Source organism: Callospermophilus lateralis, chromosome 18 (genome assembly GCF_048772815.1).
Source record: "Callospermophilus lateralis isolate mCalLat2 chromosome 18, mCalLat2.hap1, whole genome shotgun sequence".
Lineage (NCBI taxonomy): Eukaryota > Metazoa > Chordata > Mammalia > Rodentia > Sciuridae > Callospermophilus > Callospermophilus lateralis.
The window spans coordinates 21,603,447-21,627,137 of NC_135322.1; the positions used below are offsets into that span (position 1 = coordinate 21,603,447).

The 23,691-nt window shown below is 47.8% G+C and overlaps 1 protein-coding gene across 2 annotated transcripts in view; it reads right to left on the bottom strand.

Moving 5' to 3' along the window:
- The window catches only part of Znf536 (zinc finger protein 536), a 239,985-nt gene that overhangs the window by 156,681 nt on the left and 59,613 nt on the right, over window positions 1–23,691 (bottom strand). For both annotated transcript variants that reach the window (XM_076839369.2, XM_076839370.1), the window contains exon 2: window positions 5,491–5,643. In XM_076839369.2, coding sequence (XP_076695484.1) covers window positions 5,491–5,643 — 153 coding nt within the window. The remainder of the gene's footprint in view (window positions 1–5,490; window positions 5,644–23,691) is intronic.

Here is a 23,691-nt window from a genome sequence, read left to right on the forward strand (position 1 = left end):
CAATGGTGCAAGGGATGGAATTGAGGTCACCGTGAAGTTCTGTAAGGATCAGGGGCAAACTGAGCCCAGCTCAGCAGAGCCCAGCTCAGCGCCTGCACCTAGGAGTGCAGGGAAAGAGGAGGCTGTGGCCGCTGATTGTCCCTGCTGCCCTGTCCTCATGGGCTGAATTGTTCTGCATGCAGTCAGCCAGTTTCCTCTTGCTATGTAGCTCTCCCCAACTCCCACTGTGGATGCAGCCCTTCCAGGGCTTCAGGGGAGACATCTCTCACTTCCACCACTCTCTTTGGTCCCACATGGAAAGGAAACCCCATGCTTGGTGGCAGGAAAGCCAGCAAGGCCAGGAAGACATCTCCCTGTGTCCCACTCAGCCAGCACCCCACTGCGACATCACAGAGGCAGCCCCTGGGGAGTGGGCAGTGCCAGGCATGCCTTTCAGCCCAAGGCCAAGCCCCCGACCGTGGCTGATACCCCAGGAAAACCACCCTGTGCGGTTCCATTCTCATAAAGAGGTTCCCAAGTCAGGGCTAGACCAGTGTGTGCAGCACATCAAAACCAGATTAATAAGCCACCCGCATAATTTGAGAGGGGGGAAAAAAGTAATGAGATTTATTTTTAATTAGATGCTGAACTTTAGGGCCTCTGAGTCATCATGAGTGAGGTTGCTTATTACATTTCTCTATAATGGTCATTCCTGAGACCACAGCACTCTCCTGGGAAACCCTCACACCGGTGGGTCACCTGAGTGGATCCAGCCTAGAGTATCTCAGGGGGTTTGGGGGGAAAAAACACACTCGAGTCTTCCAGGAACACCTGCCTGCCTCCCGACCACCTCCAGAACATCCCTAAGCATTCACCTCCCTGAGTTGGGGCCGGAGAAGGGGACACTGGGAAGTGTATTTGTGGGTAGGCAATAATGAGATAATTGGCTAACCTTGAGAGAGAGCTTGGACAACGCTGTCTCGAGCTGCACATTTTGACTAAATGTTTGCCTCTGCATGCTTATGATAGTTAATTGTGTGTGTCCACCTGAGTGGGACCCCGGGGTAGCTAGATATTTGGATAAAGGTGATGCTGAGGATGTGTGTGAGGGTGTTTCTGAATGAGATTAACACCTGAACCAGTGAGTTGCCTCCCCAAGGTGCGTGGGCCTCCTCCAATCTGTTGATGGAAGGCCTGGATGGAACAGAAGGCTGAGGAAGAGAGAATGTGCCTGACTGTCTTTGAGCTGGGCATCAGTCTTCTGCATTTGACCCTGACTCAGTATGAAACTTACACCGCTGGCTCTCCTGGGCCCCCAGCCTGCCAATGGCACATCTTGAGACTTAGCCTCCACAATGGCATGAGCCAGTTTCTTATCAAAACTGTTATGTATAAGTACACACAGTCATGTGTCGCTTCACAACAAAGACACATTCTGACAGATGTGTCACTAGGCAGTTTCATCCTTGTGCAAAACATCACAGAGTAAACTTGCACAAGCCTACATGGTACAGGTCAATCACTTGACCTAGCCTTTCTATGTAGTGAAGCTACAGTACATACAAGGTGTATGGGGTTGCTGCCATCATGACCTCACATACTACTTTACAGTAAATTTTTTTTGTAAGTAGGATTACATTCTAAAATAACAATAAAAATAAAGTATAGGAAATGCATAAACTAGTTACAGAGTAGCCTGTTAGCCTGATCAAAAATTATGTACTATACATAATTGGATATGCTATACATTTATACAACTGGGAGTGCAGTAGGCTTTTTACACCAGCATCCCCACAAACACATAGGATTTGTGCTAGGAAGAGATGATGTCAGGAGGTGATAGGAGTTTCGGGCTCCATGATAATGTGTACCTTCCATCTGTCATAACTGAGTGTCATTCTGTGACATGGCTGCCCAGTCTCCTGTGGGTTCTGTTTCTCTGGACAACCCTGGCACAAACTCCTTTGTACTCTGCACTGACTGCCTTTGAATTCGAATCACAGCTCTTGGGCTCTAGAAGAGACATTGCCTGTGCCCAGTGATCTGGTCCTAATCAGCCCAGGGTAATGTTTACGAGAGAAGAGAGGGTTAGTTTCCCCTCAGCTGCCCAAATGAGGGGGAGCCTCTAGGATCTGACAGGTGTTAGGGATTCCCAGGGTCCTGCAAGTGCCTCCCCTATGCCCTTCACAGATCTGGCTGAAGCCAGGGGACAGCAGAAACATCCTAGCTACGTGCAGGCTGTCCCCACCCTGCAGGTGTTCAGAGCAATCTGACTAGTGAATGTACTCAGCGCCTCTAATAAACAGGTGTTGGGAGAAGAAGAGCAGTAATTAAGTTAATGCAGTGGAGAAAAGAAAGGAAAATGGTTTTTATCAGTTGATGTCATGCGATCAAGACTTCTAATAAGGATGGAGTGTGACAGGAAAATACAGAGGATGGGACCTCTTATAGCCCAACCAATTAAAATGTATTTATTACAGGTTGGATTTTTAAATGCACTCCTCTGAGCCCACGGTAGGAAAACTTTAGAAGATGACATTTCGGAGAACGTGTATTTTTCTTCATAGACTTCTGTCTGCTGGCCATGTCACTTGGAAATTACGAAAACACAAGGAGCAGAGGGGAAGGCAGTTGGGGGCATCTCAACCAATGGAGCCCCATGAAATCATTTATTAACAAATAACTTGATTTTGATTTTTAATTACTTGTGTAATCTACACTTTTACATTGTCATAATGGATGTTTACTTCGGTGATTTATAACACGGAACACTTTCTGTTCTATTCAAATGCACAAGTGTAAGCATTTTCCAACTTCTTTGTTCTTAGATAAAAAGGAAATTGATCTTTATCTGGTTACCATTCTGCTTTTTAAACACGGCAAATGCTATTTCCGAGGGGGTTGGCATTGGTGGAGATGTGATGTTTCCATGGCTTCTTTCATTTTCTCCCTTATTCTAAGGAAGTTTCTGGAATACCTCTCCCGTCTTGCCTCTCTCAGCGTCTCCTAAGACGATTGGTCACAAACTTCAGAAGTTTGCGAGGCAGGGGTTTGGAAAAAGGATCTTCCTCCAGGTTTAAAATGGCAGAAAGCAATATCCCAATATCCGTTCGCTTCCATCTGGGCTCACCAGACTTCTGGCAGCTTTGTTCCTAACATTCCCAGATGCACTCTGTGGAGTGTCTACTCTTCAGGGCAGGTTGATGGGGATGGGGCCCACAGAGTCAGAGTCGGTGATGCTCCTCTTTGAGAGGCACAGAGGAGCCTTTTGCTTTGCTGATCTACTCTCCCTTGCAAGGCCAGCCTCACCCAAGGTGACCTATCACCCACCCACCTGGCAAACCCAGCCCAGGGTGCTGAATTCATATTGGATAGAAGCATAAGATGCACCTGGCCTCGTTTCCACTGTCCTGCAGAAAGTGGGTACCCTGCAGACAGCATCCCTGTGCTGCAGCCTGTGGGTCTCAGAGCTACACAATTTAAGGAGCCCCCAGCTCCAACCTGGGTAGGAAAAGAAATAGACATTGGCATGAAAAACAAGGTGTCCGAGACCCACCTTGACACTGGCTCCTTTCACTAACTCCCTTACTAGTTCATTCGTTCTGCAAATACTTTCTGAGTGCCTTCGGTGAGCCTGGTTCTGTTGTAGGTATTGAAGACATGGGTGGACAAACAGACAAAAGCCTTTGCTCCCACGGAGCTCATACTCTGGTGCATGAACAGAGACAATAAAATGTGGGAATGCATTGTTGGTCTGTCAGAAGAGACCTCTCCCTGAACTGTGGGGGGTGGGAGGTCTTCCATTCCATCCCCCACCCCACCCCCGGGGATCCAGCACTTCAGCCTGACTGTCATTGTGGTTTCTGATGGGTTCACGTGCTCCCTGCAAGTTGAACCACATTCCCTCCTGCACTTGACCCAATGTCACCTTGCAGGGAGGGTGGGGGGAGGGCCACTCACTCACTCCAGGCTGGGTCCTGTCAATCAACCTTTCAAATAGACTCACTGGGCCCCTACTGGGTGTGAGGAGCTCTTGTAGGCCCCGGGAGTTTACAGAAAGGATATCAATTAAAAAGGTGGACAAGACTGCCACCCTCATAAATCGTAGGTTTTGCTGGATGGGAGACCAACAGCGCATTAGGAAACGAAAATTAAACCAAGCAAGATCAGTTCAGGATGTATTCATTTATGAAGAAAAATACAAGGCAGGGTGTGTGAGGGATATTTTAGACAGGGAAGTCAGGGATGGTGTCTTCAAACGCAGGGGCAGGCATTCTGCACCAGAGGAACAGGAAGAGGGTGTGTCAGAAAGAGGATGAGGATGGAAAGCGGTCCAGGATGGGGTCAGAAGTGACGTAGGGGCAGATCACAGGGGACTTCTGGGAGAGAAGCTGGACCTAGTACATACTTTTAAGACATCCCTCTTGGACCTGGGATGACGCTATGAGAGGCGTGCTCCAGGACAGGCAGGGGCAGGGACGAGGCTCACCACACCCAGACTGTCAATGGGAAGGCCATCTGTGGCACACTGCCACCTGTCCCCAGAGCTCCTCTTGGCGTCAGGGAGATTTGTGGGCACCAGGTGGGGTTCCATGTGAGGGGGCTCTTCGTCTTTAACCACACGACGCAGACAAGGCCCGAATGTATTTGATATCCCTGCACAACCCTGAGCATTATTGATTCCTTGGGAAATAGACCACAATTATTTTTGAAAATAGATGGCATATTTGTCTATCCTCTGAAGCAGCTCATACTCCAATAGATAAAGTGTCAGGAGAAAAATCAAAGAAAATGGAGGTGTCCATATCTCAGATAGATTTTTTTTTTTTTTTTTAATATTGGCAACGTACAAACAACTAGCAGAAAAGCTAAAAAGGATAACATCTGAGGGACCAGGAAGAAAGCAGAAGAGAAGTCCTCACTGCAGGGGGGCAGCAGGATGCCGAAACAAGAGAAGTGGCCAGGGCAGTCCAGTAACCATTTCCCTCTGCTTGGTTAAGAGCGTCTTGATGCTTTATTTAAGGAGACAGAGCAGGGAGCCCCCAACCTCCACTTCATGTAGCCTGAGAAGACTGACACTCTCTCTGTCTAGCCCCAGCTGTGGCCTTATAACCAGATTGGGCCAAAGGAGCTTCTTGATCCTTTCTGAACTTAAGAGAGGCAAGCTGCGTGGGTCCCACCACTTCCACCCCAAAGACTCCTGGTTCAAATATGGGTGTCAGGAGGCTCTACTTCAAAGAAGAACACCATCGGCTCAGACAGAACATCAACAGCCCAGACTTGGAACTCATGAGGGGTGTCATTTGGTGGGGTGATGGTTAAGCACCAAATCAGGAAATGCAGGTCCTCACTGACCCACCCAGTGCCACGTAGACAGGCCAGTTGAGGACGTTCCAGTGTTAGTGACTGACACAGTTGTGGACCTGGGCCAGAAACACGGCCAGGCGAGGATGGGGGGTGGTTACACCTCCTCCTCGGCACTGTGCCCCCAGCCGCACCCAGATCTCTCACCTGTGTGTATCCTCAGGTGGACCTTAAGGTGATGGGATGTCCGGAAAGTTTTCCCACAGTACGGACAGTCCTTCATGGCCGAGCCCAGGCTCCTGTCGCGAAGCAGCGCCGGTTGCTGGACGCCGGCGGATCTCCCAGCCTCCTCGCCAATGTCTGCAGTGGAGGAGAAGGATTCTCACATCACTTCAGCACATGTCAGAAGTTGTTCACACCAAAACTGCTAACACCACACAAAGTTAAACATGTCAATACTACACCTGTCTATTTCATTCTTTAAATCTGACAGAATGCTGACAATTCATGTATTTTCTTGTTATTCTCTTAAATTATTTCATCTTTCCTATCATCATTTTAAGCAGCATATGGTACCTTTATATTGAACTGAATTAAACAAGAGAAGAAACAGCTGTGTCAGCAGCTGGTTTGATTTCTTCTTTTGCTTAGTTCCTATTAAATATTTTTTTTTTCCAAAAGTTTAAAAATGTGGGTGTTTGTGGAATCTGATTAATTTATAATATGGGCTAGCTGGAGAGTTCACTTATAGGATCGAAATCAGATTTGCATTATAGTTGGCAACCAATAAAGAAAGAAAGAAAGAAAGAAAGAAAGAAAGGGTCTCAGCTGATTCCCTAAGACATGCAGACATACAGCTATTTTGGGACAGGAAAGAAAATTATCCAAAACCGATCATTTCTTCCTTGTAGAGTCTTGTATCCATTGCTGGCTGGTGTAATCGCATGAAAGGGAGAAGAAAAAGTATGGAAATGCGGTTCCACAATTAGCCCATGATAAACATATAGTGGCATATTCGAAGTCATGTGCAGAAACTCAGCTGCAAAACTCCCATAAACTTAGAGCCCTGCATTTAAATCTCCATGCAGTGACTTGAGAAGTTCCTCTGTAAAGTATCAATACAAATTTTCCTTCCTGCTGTTATTTGTTATGTAACCCAAACCATTAGAAAATGGAATAAAATTTACATACGGCTGCCTTCTGCACAGAAATGATGGGACATAATAGTAAATAAAACTGTGAAAATATCTGGTGGTTGGAGGATACGTTACTGCAATACCCAAGGCCTCACATCACACTGCCGCCCAGGCGACATCCGGGGAGCAGGACGGGAGTTTGGAATCTGCATCTCTGAGGAGGGGAGGCAAGGGAGCCCTCTCTGGACTCCTTCCTGATTCATGGGCCTCCCCACAGAGCTGGAAGCTGAAGGCCTGGCCCAGAATCCAAGCTCCGGGGGGCTCGCAGGGTCCTTGCCGCAGATTCTGGTCCACCCTCTAGGCCTTGTGGTAAATCCCACTATGAGAACAAGGGGACCTTCTGAGATAATGAGCAGATCTGTGAGTTCTGCAGAGATGATAATAAATAAAATTTGTACCTTCCAAGCAATGGAAAATGCAAATTGCTTCTATTCAGCAACATCCATTCCTGGTGTTCTCTGCTAACGGCCGGAAGGGACAGACTTATAGACCATGAACAAGATGAAGGCAAACACGCTTTATTCTTATTTGAATGTTTGCTCCAAACAACTGTAGAAGAGCTTTGGCTTGGAGCACCCTTTGAATTTGGACCTTTGTGTGACCAGATAATCACCCTGGAAAAGTTCATTAAAACCCCACTTTTAATCCTAATTTTCCCAACTCTTCTAGCCATTTGGAAGAGGCATTTTTCCCCCCACCATTTTGTACAAATGCAAAATGCAATTGGTGGACGAGGCTCATCCATGTCTACAACTCAAAGTCAGTCACCACAACTCAAAGTCAGTCACCACCCTACCAAGTGCTACGTTAGTGGTCGTCTAAATGAAACCAGGCCGAGTCTCCAGGGGCTGCTCTAGAGGTGGTTTATCCTCAGCCCAGAAGAGCAATAGACAGTTGTCAATCCCAAGTCAACCAACCAAGGTCTAAACTGGGGAAACACCAGCTCCTCCTACCCATCTCCTCCTAGCCCAACGCACAGCTTGCTGCCTTTGTCTCCTGGCAGGCCCCAGTTTTCCTTGTGCTGGGACCATGAGGTCAGCTTAAACAACCATGATCCTCATTAAAATTCTGCCCAGTGCCACTCAAAACATAGTTCAGGTGCCCAATCGAAGTTCAGAGGCCACCCAGCTGTCGGTTTGAATTATTAACAGGACTTAGTGTCCTGGATGTTGGCTTTAGGTAGAGGCAGGCAGGTGCAGACTTTGAAGGTAAGTGCCTACAGGTCCTCCTGTCCTGTGACCGGCCCCTCTGCCCAGAAGCTTCTTCTCCTGTTCCCGACCCACCCCTGCCCCATGAACAGCAGCAAGGTGGCAGCTATTGAATAAAAGCTGAAGGAGAGCTGACGGAGGGAATATTTTCCCCTGGAGAGTTTGGTTAGTGCTCGTCCAGAGCACATTCTAGATAAATATCGAGACAAGACTGACGCGCTCCTCTGGAAGACTTTACAGAAGTTGGGGATGAGCTGCGCCTCGGTATATGTCACTCTACGTGATGGCCTGTATCTGTTTCCCTTTTATCTTTCTATCTTGGGTATGTGTGGCCCAATAAAAAGAATAAATTTGTAAGATAAACAGCTTTCTTTGCAGATTTAAGAGTCTAATTTTCACTTTACACAGGAATGGCTTTTTTTCTGGGAGGGCCAGGAGGCCTATAGAGTTTACTCTTAGACTAATCCTCCTAGAAAAACAAACTCTGCCTAACGATGAAGGGGAAGGTGGGTGGTCCCAGGAAGTGTCCAGAGAGGCTGGAAGCCAAGTACAGTGAAGGCCGGGGAAGTTCTGGCCCGACCGCACATTCACAGGCCCTGTGGATAAGTCCAATCTGGGGCCTGGATGGGAGTGTGCTGGCCCAGCCCTGCCCAGAACCCAAAGAGCCTCATTCAGAAGGAAAGAGGCCCTGCTCCCAATGCTGTCTCCACCTGAGTGTAAACGTCTGTCCCTTTGCAAACTGCAAGACCAACTTCCACGGCTTGGCCTGCCATACCACACAGTCACTGGCCCTGGATGCCACTCCAAAGAGCAGGTGGTAGAAAGGAAGAGGTATGAGAAAAAGTACCTCTGTGATCCTTGGTCCGACCACCTGTGCGTTGGTCTGAGTTTTGTTTTGTTTTTTTAATTTCCTTTTATCCAATTTGCAGTTTTTCTTTTCTCTTTTATCAGACACTTTCTCTAAGTGTGTTGGGTAGACCTCAAGTGGACATGGGTCAGAGGGCAGCCTTGAACTTACCATCCAATCCTACCTGCTCATCTGAGAAAGGAGGGGCCGCTCCACCTTGCAGGGGGGCGTTTGGCTACAGGTGGCCTTTGCTTAACACACCTTCCTCTTGGCTGTGCTCTGGGGTTTGCATGGTGGAGAAATGGCTGGGAAATAGCTCCTGAGGATGCTGTTTCCTTTCTTGACCCCACTGAATGTTAGGAATGGGTGCCACCCAGTGATATTCCAGAGACACCCAGGCTGCATTTGCCCTTTTCCCACAGTATCAGCCTGGGGCCAGTGGAATGAAAAAGGTAAGCAACAACTCTGCCGGCTTTCCTCTGCGCCCACAGGCAGAGAGTTATTTATTTGCTACAAGAGAGGAGACAGATCCAAACCAGTTTCAAGTTTTGTTTCACAAATACGGGAATGAGGGAGCATCAGACAACAGACCTTACTGATTTCATCTTCTCAAGGTCAGAAACCATGCCTTCTGTATTTCCATTTTCTTGTTTTAATGAATCCTCCAAGTGTACTGTGAGTTTGCCTAGGTCAAGTTGACATTAAAGAGCAAGCCTTCCCTGCATCTTCCTACGGTGGGGGGAACCCACAGCTGTGGGCTGAAGAAAGAGATGGGGGTGGGGTGGAGGGAGATGGCCATGGACCTTCGTAGAACCGTCATCATCCAGTAGACCATAAACTGACAGTACTGGAAAGACACAGAGATGCTTGGGAAAACAAATGACATTTCAAAGTTGAAGTCTAGACACAAAAGTCAGAGTCCAGATACTGGAGTGATCGTTCAACGCCATCCCTGAGACTGGCTATCTTGCTGTGCGCAAACATGATTCGAATTTTACGGCTGCCGCATTATACACTCAACCTTATTAATATACGATATGTTTAGAATTTGGAAACTTGGCTTATAAAGTGCCTTTGGACCTTAAGGGCAGATTTCCCTGCAGATTATCTTTAAACATACTTCCTTGGTTTATTTAAAATAGGCTTGTTTGCTGAGAAGGCTGTCCCAGGAGTCGGGTGGTAGAGTCCTTTCCTCCTGGATAGAGAAGCTGCCTGTCCTTGGGCAAGTTTCTTCACCCTTCCCCTGGCCTTTAGTTCTTCCTCACCCAGGGGCCTACCGGGGTCCTTCAGCTCTGGCTTCCTATAATCCTGTGATGCCGGAAGAACCCAAGCCCACCCCAGGCTGCCCCTGCCCACTGCCGCATAGTAACCTCACTCCAGAACTAAATAAGAAACTACAGGTGAGTCTTCCAGAGAGGGAAAGAAATGACCATCAAAGGGACAATAAATACTCCTGGAATATTCCATGGACCCCCTCCATTTCTCAACTTCCTCTGTGCTAAGTGGAGACCAGGTGACTCATTCCACCGACGGATGAAAACAAGGCAGAGGATACAGCAAGCCCGCACCTCTGCCCCTTCCTCCCCAGATGCACAAGGATTGAGAGAGGGGAATCACCAGATGGGTGGGAGCCGACCCAAATCAGACGTTGCATGAATGAGAAATAAATCTTGGCAAAGTTAAGTCACAGAGATTTAGGCAGCTGCTGTTGTGGGAGGTGGTCAGGAGCTGACTGACTAAGAGGGGTTCTGGGTTCTACCTAATCTCCCAGCTAGCTCCTATTTCACAGAATGAGAGACAGAGCCGAGACCCAAAGAAGCAACGTGAGACAAAAGAAAGACAGGTATTTTAAGTTGTGCCTGTTTTCTCAGTTCCTACTTCATCCTGCTGCTAGACAGCCTGATCCTTCTCACTCCCAAGGGGATATTTTGGAAATATTTCTGCTAAAACCAAAGTGACAGTGGTGATGATGGTATGGATGGCGGTGATGGTGGTACTGAAATCCACGCAGTGGATGGAGACTACCCCAGCAACCTCACGAGGGAACGGCGCTCTCTGTACACGTGGGCGTTTATTCCTTCATTGCATAAAATGCCACGGTATTTTAATTTCTGAGGAACTTCCAGTTCTACAGTAAATACGTTTTCCCTGATGACTTGTCAGTTAATTCTGAAAGTCTACCTTGTGCAAAGAGATCTCAAAAGCACGGCTCTCACTTCATTAATGGAGGGGAAAAAAATCTATTTGTGGAGATTAAGAGGGGAGGGGCTGTTTAGCAAGACCCCCAAACTTCACCTCTCTCTTAATGTCTTTGCTCACATGTACCAGCATGCTAAGATCTTTTCAGGGGTGTTAAATAACTAACACCCTGGAGAAAGTCCTAAGGAATGATGTATAGTTCCTCTTAAAAGCTTAACACTTTCCCTGAATTTGAAAATTTTAAAATTAGTAGGCTCCAGTAAAACAGTGATCAAGGTGGTAAAGATTCAAGGTCATGGTCAAAAAAAGGGGCCTCCTTTGGTTTTAAAAAATGATTTTAAAATTAATGGCATGCATAAAATTGTAACATCACTGTAAACAACCCTATTTGATCTTGGAAGATATAACTCGTGGCTTGGGTCAGTATTAACTTGTTGTCTCCACTGTTTCATCAGAGTTCTGAGTTTTATGATGGCCATATATAGTCCTGTTAACCAGCTAAGTATTCATATGGATTGGTGAAATTATTTGTTTAAACAGAGAGTTATTTCAAAAAAAGGATGCCCACTTATAAGAAGGCAATAGCCTACTTCTTTGGGTGTTATTGGGAACAGGAGCCTGGCCTGGCCCCAGAGCATGTGAGGCGGAGAGGTAGAATGTTCACAGTTTCACCATTTCCCACCTTCACCCCAAACTGAAAGCTGAGCAGAACTCCAATCCTATCTTGGATTTGGCATGACAGGATTTCTATTGGGGAAATAGGTCATTAAGAGGCTAAAACTTTCTTTTTTTAAAAGACAGAAAATATGAGATACTTGGATTTCAAATAGCTTCTCTAGAGCAACATTTTGATGAGTTAAGTGAAAATGAATCAGAAACACATGGATTAAATTTCCCTTAAAATACACAAGGGCTTTAAAATCAAGCATTGTGGGCCAAATGTGTTTCTGGTTTGACCAAGCCCAGAGCCCTTTCTTAATCGCCTGGGGAGTCTATGAAACTCTCCTGCTGGTGATCGGGCCACCCATGGGGGTCTCTTTCCTTCTGCATTATGTGATGCCACAGCTGACAGTATCCCCTATAATCCTCAGGCTGCCAGCTCTTGTGGCCCTGAGGGTCAGCTGTGAGCTGACTGGGGGCAGCCTAGGGACTGTGAGCCAGTGATGTAGCAGGTAGGGTGTGGGATTCATGGGATCCACTGTGACGTGAGGTGTGATGTGCTCTTTGGGCTTTGCAAAACCCTCTTCCTTCTGTCCTGGTCAGGACAGTGGGCTGTAGCCCAGTTCAGACACCACTAAGGGTGAGTCAGGACAATTAATATCACCCACGAACCTGGCCTTGGTGAGCAGAAGCAGAGAGAACAACAAATCTGCAAAACAGCCCAGGGAAATGCTGTCCCCTGGATCAGCCTCTAGTTCTTTCAAGGGACCGATGGGCTCCTGGATTCATTGCTTTTTAAAATCGTCTCCAACTCATTGGCATCCCCAAGCCCCTCTCCAAGGGGCCCCCACTATTGCTTTGACCTCATTCCTGCTCCCCTGCCGGTGCTCCAGCCTCCGTCTTTCCCTTCTCAGCAAGTTCCCCAAGGCTGTTTCCCTGTTTAGGACCTTGCTCCTGCTGCCCCCTCCTTTTGAACTCTCTGCCCAGGAACTCACAGGGAGACCTCTCATCAGACTGTCATCCAAAGACACCACCTCAGGAGGCCACTTCTGACCACCCTATTGGACAGAAGGAACCTCCCAGTCCCTGGCTCTCAGGACGGCTCTCTCCCTGGTAGGCTCCTTGACAGCACATATGGCCCTTGCAGACTGCAGTGACCTGGATATTGAGCTGCTTACTGCCTGTCCTCTCCCTGGAACCATGAGCTCCAAGAGAACAGGGTCCAGTTATTATTGTCTACTATTATATCTCTAGCACATGGCAAGGACTCAGCTCATAGAAGGTGCTCAATAAATACTCTCTTGAATACACTGAAGAATCACGGGAGGCAAGAGAAATGGAATTTAGATGCTCAGATCAGCTCCAGTGAGAGGAAAGGTACTTTGATTAGCCTGGGAGGAGTGATCCTAGGACACAGTCAACGTATCTGAAGTGCTTCAGAGGGCTCAGTGCAAGAATTTGGGGTTGGAGTTTGAGGCAACGGGGTAGGGAAGGCAGGGGATGTCTAGGGAGGCTTCCTGGAGGAGGTGTCCCAGTTCTCGCTCCCTCTTTAGGTGGAAGAAAATACAAATGCGCAACTATAAACATCAAGGCCATGAGTAAGCTCTTCACAACGCGAAGGTCCACGGCTGAATAAGTCAGCTTCTGCCACTGCATGTACTCAATTCCTGGCTAAAGGGCACCAAAAGAAACAGCCCACAAGAGCACAAAGAGACATTAGTCCACAGAAGGGCACACCAGAGCACATATTTGTGAGGTAATCTATGACCCAGATGCTATCATAATTATTCTAAAATATTTGTTATATCTTCCTCTTTTTTTTTCATAATTTAAGTACTCCTTTCTCTCTGAAAAAAAAATAGAGAAAACTATAGAAGGCTCTACTTTCAGTAAAACATAAATTCCCAAAAGATTTCTACATAATTTATTTTCTTTAAAAAAAAAAAAAACTATAGCTTTTAAGATCCTCTTAAGATAATTTACAGCCCCCTCCTAGATGGGTGGGAGTGGGGGTAGGGAGAAGATCCGGGGAGATCTAACTGCAGGAATTCTTACCTAAATGACACCGAGAACCAGCTGGACCAATCTTTTTTAAAATGCATTTGGTCAGTCGCCATAACTTGTGGAGCTGAGTTTTCTCCTGGGAATCGCGCACATGGAAAGGAGAGAGGATGATTTGGAGATAACGTCTCCCCTGGAGACATGTTTTGCCATATTCTTTTTTAAACAAAGAAGACATCTTAAGCACCTTGCAATATCTTTCATTTAATAGTTGGCAGAAGGCAAGTCCCTGATGAACGCTGGCCTGTGTCTTTCTCTTTAACCAGCTGAGTGATCCAAGCTTTTAATATAGCCGTTCCAATTATTGTAAAAGTCATCTAGTACCTTATAACCACAAATATTGACAGTTTATTGCACAACACATTCCTGACATTTGAAGGTCACACCATACATAATACATACTCTTTTATAAAAGTGTCTGGAACAAAGAGATACATGATAAGCAATTACCTCTCCCAGCTTGTACGTATGTATGGTTCGGGGCTGGCTTGGGGTTGCACGGGAGGTACATGCACCATTTTAAATAATCTATTAAGGCAGCACGGAGACATTCATGATGGATAATTATGAAATGGCTCATGCACACGCTGCAGTCGGATTGGCTGGCCGGGGCGTGGGGTCTGGGCAATTCTCCTCCACTGAGTTCGGGTCACAATGCCACTTCGCCACAGAGAGCCCTGCTTCACTTCACAATCGGATTTTCCCCCAAAGCCATTAAGCATAAAAGACTCACAATATGTTCTTGTTTTTCATACTGGTTTACATGTGGCTGAAAGGAATTTTAAAAATCCGCCAGGCCCAGTTCAGATGCATCGCTAGGGGCACTGACCACAGCTTGGACACAGCCACACCACCCTCCCCAGGGCTGTGGCATCTACAGGAACCTGCGGCATGCCAGCCCTGACTTGAGCCCAGCCCAGGGGTACGAGGCTGCCAGGCTTGGGAAGGGAGTTTCAAATCATTTGACACTGAGGCCACCTGGGAATCTCAGGGGACTATTTGGAATAGAAGGTGCTCTTCACTCAATCCTTCCCCAATAGTTTCTCCGTCTCAGCCCCACTTCCAGAGTTCAATCTGATAAACAGGTTCAAAATACAGAATGAGTGGAGAGGTTTTTGCAATCTAAAAGACCCCAGGTCAAAACCAAGTTCCAAGGCTGGGGATGCCGCTCAGTGGTGGAGCACTTGTCTAGCATGTGTGAGGCCCTGAGTTTGATCCCTGTACTGCAAAAAGAAAACAGTACAAGTTCCACCAATTCTTAGTTGCAGAATCTGGGCAAAGTTCATAGCCTCCCCAAGATTCAGTTTCCTTATCTGCAGAGATGGATCATAATCCATACCTCAAACTGAATACAGTAAGGTTCATAAATCACTTATCACAGTGCCCCGCACAGGCTAAGCTCCAGTTAACATTGGTCTTTAACATGAATACTGTTAAAGTGACATTCTGTATGCAAGGTTGCCATGGGGTGCAGAGAGACTTGTGGTCACCAGCTCTGTGGACTCAGACACATTCAAAACCCCAGATTGAGGGTCCATGTTCCCTTTCTAAGAAGTCCAGGTTGGAGCAGTTTCTCCAAAGCTTGAACATAGGCAATTCTCCCAAGTGCACAGCGAAAAACAATTCAGGCTGCAATTGAGCTTTGCATAGATGACAATCTTTAATCACAGATGAAGCGGCAGGTCATTAGAATCTACACCAAACTCCCTTCCAGATGATGCTGATGACTGCCGCTTAATATATATATATAAGCGTGTGCGAACGCAAATATATATATATATATATATATATATATATATATATATATATATATATATATATATGTAATACATATATATTTTTAGAACCGTATTAAAATAATCGGCAGACCCTCAAGATAATCAAAAGTCCCTCCAAGAGTAATTTTATTTAGGCTTCCAGAATGAATGTCCTAAAATTTAAGACATGGGATGGAAATGATTTCTATAAAGATGACGCGTTTATTAGCATTAAATCCCAGGAAAGAGGGCTTCCTTATAAAGAACACATTTTTGCATCTGAAAAGCAAGCCTATTAGGCTGTGTGTGTTTCTTTAAGAAGCTATTCTGTTTTAGAGGGTAGCGTGTAAGATAGGGCACCACGTGACCAGGAGGTTGCTATGGTAAATATGCATTTTTTATTGAAGAGTAAACAGTGGCAGAAAACAAGTGTCAATTGCCAGCTCTGAAGTTAACTGCCATTTTTGAGCTACACGGACTTAGCTAGCCCTTTTAATTTGAGGATCTTTATCAGAAGGACACCATCATTGAATCAAGATTTAAAATTATTTTGAATAAATGCCGAATTCTTCAATACCTTTTATCAATAAATATTTTATTTGGCATGTAAAAAAATCTACCCAGCTCTGCCAATCAGACTCAGCACAGAGATGTTTCTGGAGATCTGTTGCCCAGCTGGTGGGTCTCCAAAAGACAAAGCCTTCAGCATTGGCTCAAGCCACAGAGCAGAGGAGCCAAGGAGACAGCGAGACCACCCCATTGTCCCCATTGTCCCCTGTGTTTGTACCTGCTGCTGACAAATGGCAGCCAGAGCTGATGCCCTGTGAATGGCCCTCCTGATTCAGCCTCAAGGGCCCCCGACAAAACTGATGTCTCAGGCTGCTCAAAGGGCAGTGCTCTTCAGCCAACGTGACTGTCACGCGTTTAGCAAAGTTTTCACTGATTTCCCTTTTGTAGCCATAGGCAGGAGTGTGAATTTATTCCTGGTAGTTCCTGACCAACAACTTTGTTTTCTTCTGATGTATCCACATGTGTGATCTTTCTCAACTATCAATCGGACCATGTCCCTCCCAAGTTAAAACCTGGGATAGCGCCACATCCCATCCCTAGTGGGCCCTCAGCTAGCTAGCTCTGCTGGTTAGATGAAGCATGCACTGTGTCCTTCTCTGTCACCAGTTCTCTTTCTAGCCTTCAAAATGCATAGGACTCAGGCATGGATTCTCCATCCTACACCCCAGCACATAAAAGGTCTCTAAAACTACATGAGGAACGGAGGTGTCAATCAATGAACTAGCCCTAGCTCCAGAGCTAGCTGCCCTAGCTGGCAGTTTCATGCTGGAGGACCAAGTTTGCACATTCTTCCTGTGATCACAGAAGTACTAAGCATTGGCAAAGTTCTCAAAGGGAACTTTCTAGGCTCTGGGAATCCCACAGACAAGTCCAAAGGAATTTTAACCAGTGACAAAAAGAACTGACAAGACAAGAAGAATGTGTCCTTCAAGGTCTCAAGAACCAGCAGCCCTCATTGTGTAGGAGGGAGGGGAGCAACAGGCAGTTGAGCAGCATCTACATAGTCCCCAAAAGGGCACAGAGAAGGTCTGGCCCTCCCCAGTCACTGGGAGACACCTAAGCAGATGTTCATTCCACCTGAAGGCACCAGTTTGGGCATTAGAACACCTCGTAACACTGGGGCTTGTTTGACTTCGGAGTTCAATCTGAGTTCGAATCTATACTCTGCCAGAGCTAACTCTGCGATCAGAGCAAACTGTTAACGCTTCTTGAACTTCAATTTTCTTGTTTGTAATAGTGGATCATTGGATAATGGTGCTTAACACAAAAGAATCAGCATATTTCCTGAAATACAGGTAGTGCCTGTGTAAGACCTTTGTACCTTTTATGCCTGCAGTGGAGCCAGGTCAAATCGGGAAAGCCCCTGGCTCTGTCATAAGCAACTCTGGGCTCCAATATGGTGCTGCCACATCTAAACTATGTATTTGCAAAGGTTTCTGACTTTGCCCAGCCCCTAACAATGTCAGATGGGAATAAGGACACCTATTTTACAATCCCTGATGAAAACCAAAGGAGATCACAAGGGGAAAGAAATCTTGTAGTTTCCCAACGGGCAGTGCCTTTTGCCTCACCCGGGAGGTCCAAAACATAGATAAAGCATGACAGGCCAGGGACAATGGAGTCACACTGGGCCCTCCAAGGTCGGTCCCTCCCCTGCAGATTCCAAGTAGGATTTATATTGTCATGGTGCATTGTGCCATCAACCCACTGTGACAGGAACCTACATAGGTAGAGCAAGCCATTACACTCCCCCATTCTCTAACCCTGAGCTCACAGCTCATTAGGCACCTGTCCTCCAAACACCACTTTGAGGTGAGTGGGGAGAGCCTGGGGGAAGGAAGACCTAGGAGGAAGGCAGGGGATTCGCCTGGCAGGGAGAAGTGGGGTAGACAGGCCACAACAGCTCAGGCCTCATGTCCCCTGCTCCATCTGGAAGATAACTGGTGGTGAATGACACGGGGAGCTGCCTCTCAGCACCTGTGCCCAGTGCCCCACTCGGCTGGACGTCCACTGGTCACAACTATACAGGTCAGCCGGTCAGTCCTGCACATGAGGAACCTGTATCTTGAGAGAACCCCCTGGCCAGCCCACGTTCTGACCCAGGACAGCTCAACCCCAGCATTGAGAAAGAACTTCAGAGCTGTCTGTGGGCAGTGGGCTATGACATGGGACTGTGACAGGATTCGAGGGACAATGTTGTGGTCCCTCCTGGGAACTTTCCTCAGTGACGCCTAAGGAGAGCTCTGAAGCTGCTCCCACACCTCCTACTCGGCTGCTCTGGGTCTGCCCGGGCCGTTTCCAGAACATGCTAAACTCCTTATGCCAGCCCTATCGGCATGCCAGATGGAAATCTCCATCACACCTCTTGATCTCAGCACACGCTCCTTCCTCCAGCCTGAGTCATCCTGCTGATTCTCGAAGGCTCCACTCCAGTGACACTTGCTTAGGGAGATGTTGTCGGACCTTCCACACTAAGTTGGTTCAGTTCAGTCACCCCAGAACTTTACCTGCAGGACACCTGTTAGAGTTTGTGCTTAGTACAGGTTGAGTATCCCTCCTCTGAAACACGTGGGACCAACAGTGTTTTGAGGGTCTATATTTTTCTGGAGTTTTGGAATATTTGCACATATACAATGGCATATCTTGGGGCTGGGACACAAGACAAAATAAGAAATCTGTATATGTTTCATAAACCTTCTGCCCATAGCCTGATGATAATTTCATACAATAATTTCAGCACCTCTGTTTTGACTAAGGCCTGTCACATGAGGTCAGGTGTGTATCATATCAAAGTTTCAGACTTTGGACTATGATGGATTTTGAATTTTCAGCTAAGGGATGCTCGATCTATACATAGGTGTGGGATCACCTGTTTAATTTTTTTTTCCCATGACACTGACCACTCTTGAAAGGTTGGAATGAGGTCTATTTTTCTTACTCCCATGTCCCTTAGTGTCCTGGCACTGAGTGAGTACTCGGTAAATACTGGTAACTGAGTGAATGGCGTTGGGAGGGCTGGGCAGCCCTTTCCCAACAGTGTGATCTAAAGGTGGTGGGGGGGGGGCTGCCTTTTCCTTTTAGGTACTTAATGAGCCTCCACTGATCGGCCCTTTCTAACAGTGTGAGATCCAACACCAAGTCCAGATGGCCTGTCTCTGAGAGGGTAGAGGCTGCAGTGGCTCTCATCAAGAAAGGAAGGTGACACATGACAAAGGAAGTCTGATCTCTGTGCAACCTGTTCCCACTTCCTTGTCCTCTGCCAGTCTAGTCACTTCTCCTGGGGCTCCAGCCTGTTGCCTGTCCAGCTTCTCAGAGGGCAGAGTTCTCACCACCAGAGTTCAGGCCCAAGGAGGAGGAGGAAGAGAACTGGCCTGTGTCCCTGGAGCCCCACCTGTCCCCCTGTGCCCCAGACTCCTCCCACCTCAAGGCGCCTCCCTGTCCACACCTGCCCAGCCAAAGCCTGTCATGCGCACAGACTCTGCAGCAAGCTGAAGGCTCTCAGGAGCCCCACCCCAGAGCTGGGCCACGTGAGACAGGTGAAATGACTTGTGCAAACAGAACCTCAGGATGTGATCGGCGGGGTGGCTACTGGCCCAGGAGAAAGCAGAGTCCAAGCCCCGGGGCAGCACATCAGGTGTTGGTTCCACCTGGGTACTTCCACTGAGTTTCTGAGCCTGAAGGAAAGTTCTGTCCAGACATATGTTCTTGGGGGCACCCCACATGCACTACCAGAATGGGGAGGAACGCTGGGCTCTCTGTCTGTGTGGTGGTTGCTGGATGTGCCTTTTCCTCAGCCTGGAACCCACGGCCCCCCAGCCTTGCTCATGGCTTCCCCCAAGCCTCCATCCCTCTCCCCTGGCTCACCCCTAGTGGGCATCACCCACTATCAGCTGCACAACAACTCTTGGGTCTGCCTGGTTAGCTGTGGACCCAGGCACCCAGTCTCTAGCAAGGTGCCTGGCACACGGTTAGCACTTAGTAAGTCACAATTTTGACAAGACGATACCACTTTGCTCGGCTAGATACTGGTGACTTTTTCTTTCATATGGAAAAATCACTTTCTCCTTCCCTTTGGAAACCCCTGTGCACTAATATTCAAACACCACTGCGCGCACAGTGCGCATGATCTGCGATGCTAATTTCTATCCCATAACTGGGAGAGACAAGTAAATGTTGCAAGGTTATTCAAAACTCCTGCCCCTTATCCTCTGACTTCTCCTTAGGGGGAAACGGCACAGGAATACATTTCCTCATCTGTATGTTAAAGCACGGTTATAATCCACCTATCATGATTGCAATTTTGGGAATCAAAATGGAGATCCAAAACAGCAGTATGATCTACATTTTAGCCACATACATTATAATAAATTAAGTCAAAGAAAGAGTTCTGCATTAACTATATCTCTGTTTCTTTAATACCCTCTAAGGATACTGAAGCCACCCTCCAGAGCACTGGGCCTTCCCTGCCTGCTGCCCAGGCTGCTTCATTGCGCTTGCCCCACCACCTGCAAAGGGACGTTACAAGGCCAGGTGCCTGGTGACAGCAGCATTGGGCACTTGCAGCATCTACTTTATCTGGCTTCTGTGAAGCCACGCAAGAGAAGATCCTGGCCATGGGCATGCAGAAACTTCTAGAAAGAAGCATGGTGGGCAGCAGACTAATGGGAGAGTATTAGGCTGACACTTGTGGAGTGGACCTGGAGCAGGGAGGTGGAAGGGATGCACAGTGCCCACTGTCCAAATGACTCAGTTCAAGTTCTGTGCCACCCTTGGGCCTCTTTTACCACTTCTGTAATCTGCAGGGCTAGGAAAAAGGTCCAGTCCCCACAGGATTTTCAGGTGCTAAATTTGTTTATAACATCTACAACTTTGGGACATTTCACTCTCATGTGGTCAGGGTTTCTAGCTTCCCCTAAGAAACTCTGCCATCTCCCAAAGCCAGTCCTTGGTCCCAGGGATCAATGGCTGCTGTGACTGAAGAGTCAGGGCTTCCTCCCCAGCCATCCCCTTCCCCATCGGAGCTCCCTACCTGACTGGCTCCACCCTGTAGGGCCTCTTTCTGAATTTGCCATCTTAGCCCAGAGGATCCCGGACGCCCTTTCCACCTCTAAAAAACACTCTTAATAACCTCAGTTGAGCAAACAAGGCAGAAGCCTCCAGACTAATTCTCCTAATTATGATGGGTCTATTATTTCAAAGCCAGCGATGATTGTGGGGTCAGGTACTCAGAGGAAGAGGGAAAGAAACATTCTTTAAAGTGATAGCAAATATCCTCTGCTTTCTTTGCTATAATACCAAATTGCATCCAGAAATTCTGAAACGTGTGCTCAGAACCTTAATCAAATTTCAAAGAGCCCTCAGGAGGAAGGGCAGCGATTGGAAAGATGGAGGCACTGGAGGGTCAATTTGAGGACCATGTCACAGGATCTGGTGGTGCGTCCCATGTGAAGAGGGTGGTGACATCTTCTCCCTGCTGACCTGGGCCAGGGGTCTCTGTCCCTCACCATAGCTGGCCTTTACCCACCTGCTGCAGGCTTGGGAGGCCTGATCTTCTCTCTGCCCCCTCAGGAGCTTCCTCCTCTTTCTCTGAGGCCACCACAAAGCCTGGCCCGCCCCCCCCAGCACACCTCCTCCCTCTGCACCTTTTCCCAACATTTCAACACAGTGCCTTGCTGCTTAGGACTGCTCACTAATTCTCATCACGTGTCTTGATTCCAGCCTGCTCACCAAGAGTACCCCGTGGGTTTGTCTGTCTCGTAATCACCGACAAAGCCGGGCGGAGGGCTGGCCCACAGAGTCACTCAATAAACACATGTAGGTTGACCTTTCCATTGTGAAAGACACCATTATGATCTCCTCTGGGGCTTTCTTCATAGGGCCTCTTTAAGGAGAAAGACAGCCCCAACCAAGTCGCTCAAAACACTTTATAGACTTTCCGGCCTCTTTCTGGCCGCGTTTGGGCCCCCGTGTTGGCTTCCATGTTCCCCTCCTGTAACTTAATTCACCTGTCAAGTGTGAATGAAGTGCCTGAGACAGCGGCGAAGGAACACACAATAGGCCACTGGCCTGTGCAAAGAGAGGCTGCCCAAGAGCACCATGGTGGACCGTGGAGGAGGCATCTGGAACTTTCCAGACACACCCAGGCATCTTGCATCGAGGTGCCCACTTCTCTCCATGGTCCTCATTCATTTTAAAGAATCAGGCGACTGCAAATGCGCCCCTAGAACACAGTCTTCCTTTCTGCCCTTGCCCCTGGGGACAAATAGCTGGACCTATCTAAGGTTCTCAACTGGGTCCATTTATGAACATTCTTGCTTGCTTTCTGGGAGCTTCTGTGAAGAAGAGGAAGAGCAGGAAGCAATTCTGTGCCCACTTTGACCACCATGGATCTGAAGCCAAGGGATGAGTCCAAGGAAGCCCCTGTTTGATCAAGGACACTCTGGGGTGACTTCATTGCTCCTGTGCTCTGTTTCTTGCTAAGCTCCAGCTCTGGACCCACAGCATGAGACACTTCCAGTGAGGAAGACTAGGGCTGAGATTTTTTACCCTAAAGGAGCTTCACATGCATGAGGAAGGACAAAATAAATATGCCGAGTACAACGGCAATCACACTAAAATTGGAACTAGTGTTAACATAACCCATTATGATGATGATTATCACGAGAGAGACTGACATTCATTAACTGCATCCTACGTGTGATCTAAATCCATTTACAACAGCCCTGCGGGGTAGGAATGATCGCCATCCCCTTGAACAGGTGAGAAAACTGAGGTGGAATAAGAAGCCCACCTGAGGGTAGAGCCGATAGAGTAAAGGTCTCTTGACTCCTGCCACAGGCTGAGGTTATCAGGGAGGGTTCCTGACACTGTGAGGACAAGATGGAGAGGAAGGCTCCAGAAGAGCTGCTATGTGGGGGCCTGAGACAGAAGCTTCTGGGATGCAGAGTGGGCGTCCTTGGAGAGGCAGGAGGGTGGGGCAGGTGTGTCTTTCAGGAGCAGAAAAGGCTGGTCTCGGTGAAGGAAAAAAAACTGTCCCAGAATTAAGAGGAGCAGTGGCAACCTGCCAAAAGAGGGTAGTGTCCCCTTGGAGGTGGGGACTCTGGGCCTTCTTATTTAGGGGCCTCTCTCCTCTTTGGCCAACTGTCTTTGCTCCCACACAATCACACTGTTCCTCATCTCATTGAGAGCCTCTCTGACCCCCTTCAGGACCTAGGAGCCCTGGCTGGCAGATACCTCCACTGTGAAACCATTACTAGAATACAAATCAGAAAAAGAGCATGCAAAACCAGGCACCGCCCCTGCCAGACCCACAAGATTAAGGGGAGGCTTGGGGTGAAAACAGACTTCTTTTTTTTTTTTTCATGGTAGGAATAAATTGAATAACCTCTCCATTGCCAACCACCCACTCCAGTGATGACAAACTGCTTCAATTGAATAATCTGCGGAGGCTAGTGGAAGGGGTGTCTCTGAGGCCCGGGCGCTTCTCCTTGGGGGAATTGCTTGGAAAACATATGCTGTTTGGTACAATCGGCTCAGCTTCCAAGGCACAGCAGATCCTGTCAGGGGCCAAGGACCACTGTGAGGCAGGGAGAAACAGTACCTGGCTCCCCAGGTCCTGCGGGGCTGGCACGTTGCTCCACCACATGGGAAGCTAAGGGTCTCTCAGGTGTGACACACAGCACCCCACACGGAGGGCTTCCAGCTGTCCCTTACCGGCCAGTGGACAAAGCTGGTGACGAAGTACTCCGTCGTGAGTTAGAGGCTCTTGGACTCTGCCTCACCCCATCTGCCTACCTCAGGAAAGGTGAACATCACTCGAGCGAAGGAGCGCTCCTATCAGCAGGGGCAACCAGGCTACTCCGCCATCTTCCCACTAGGAACTCCTTCCGCCCTCCCAAACAAGTTGGTGG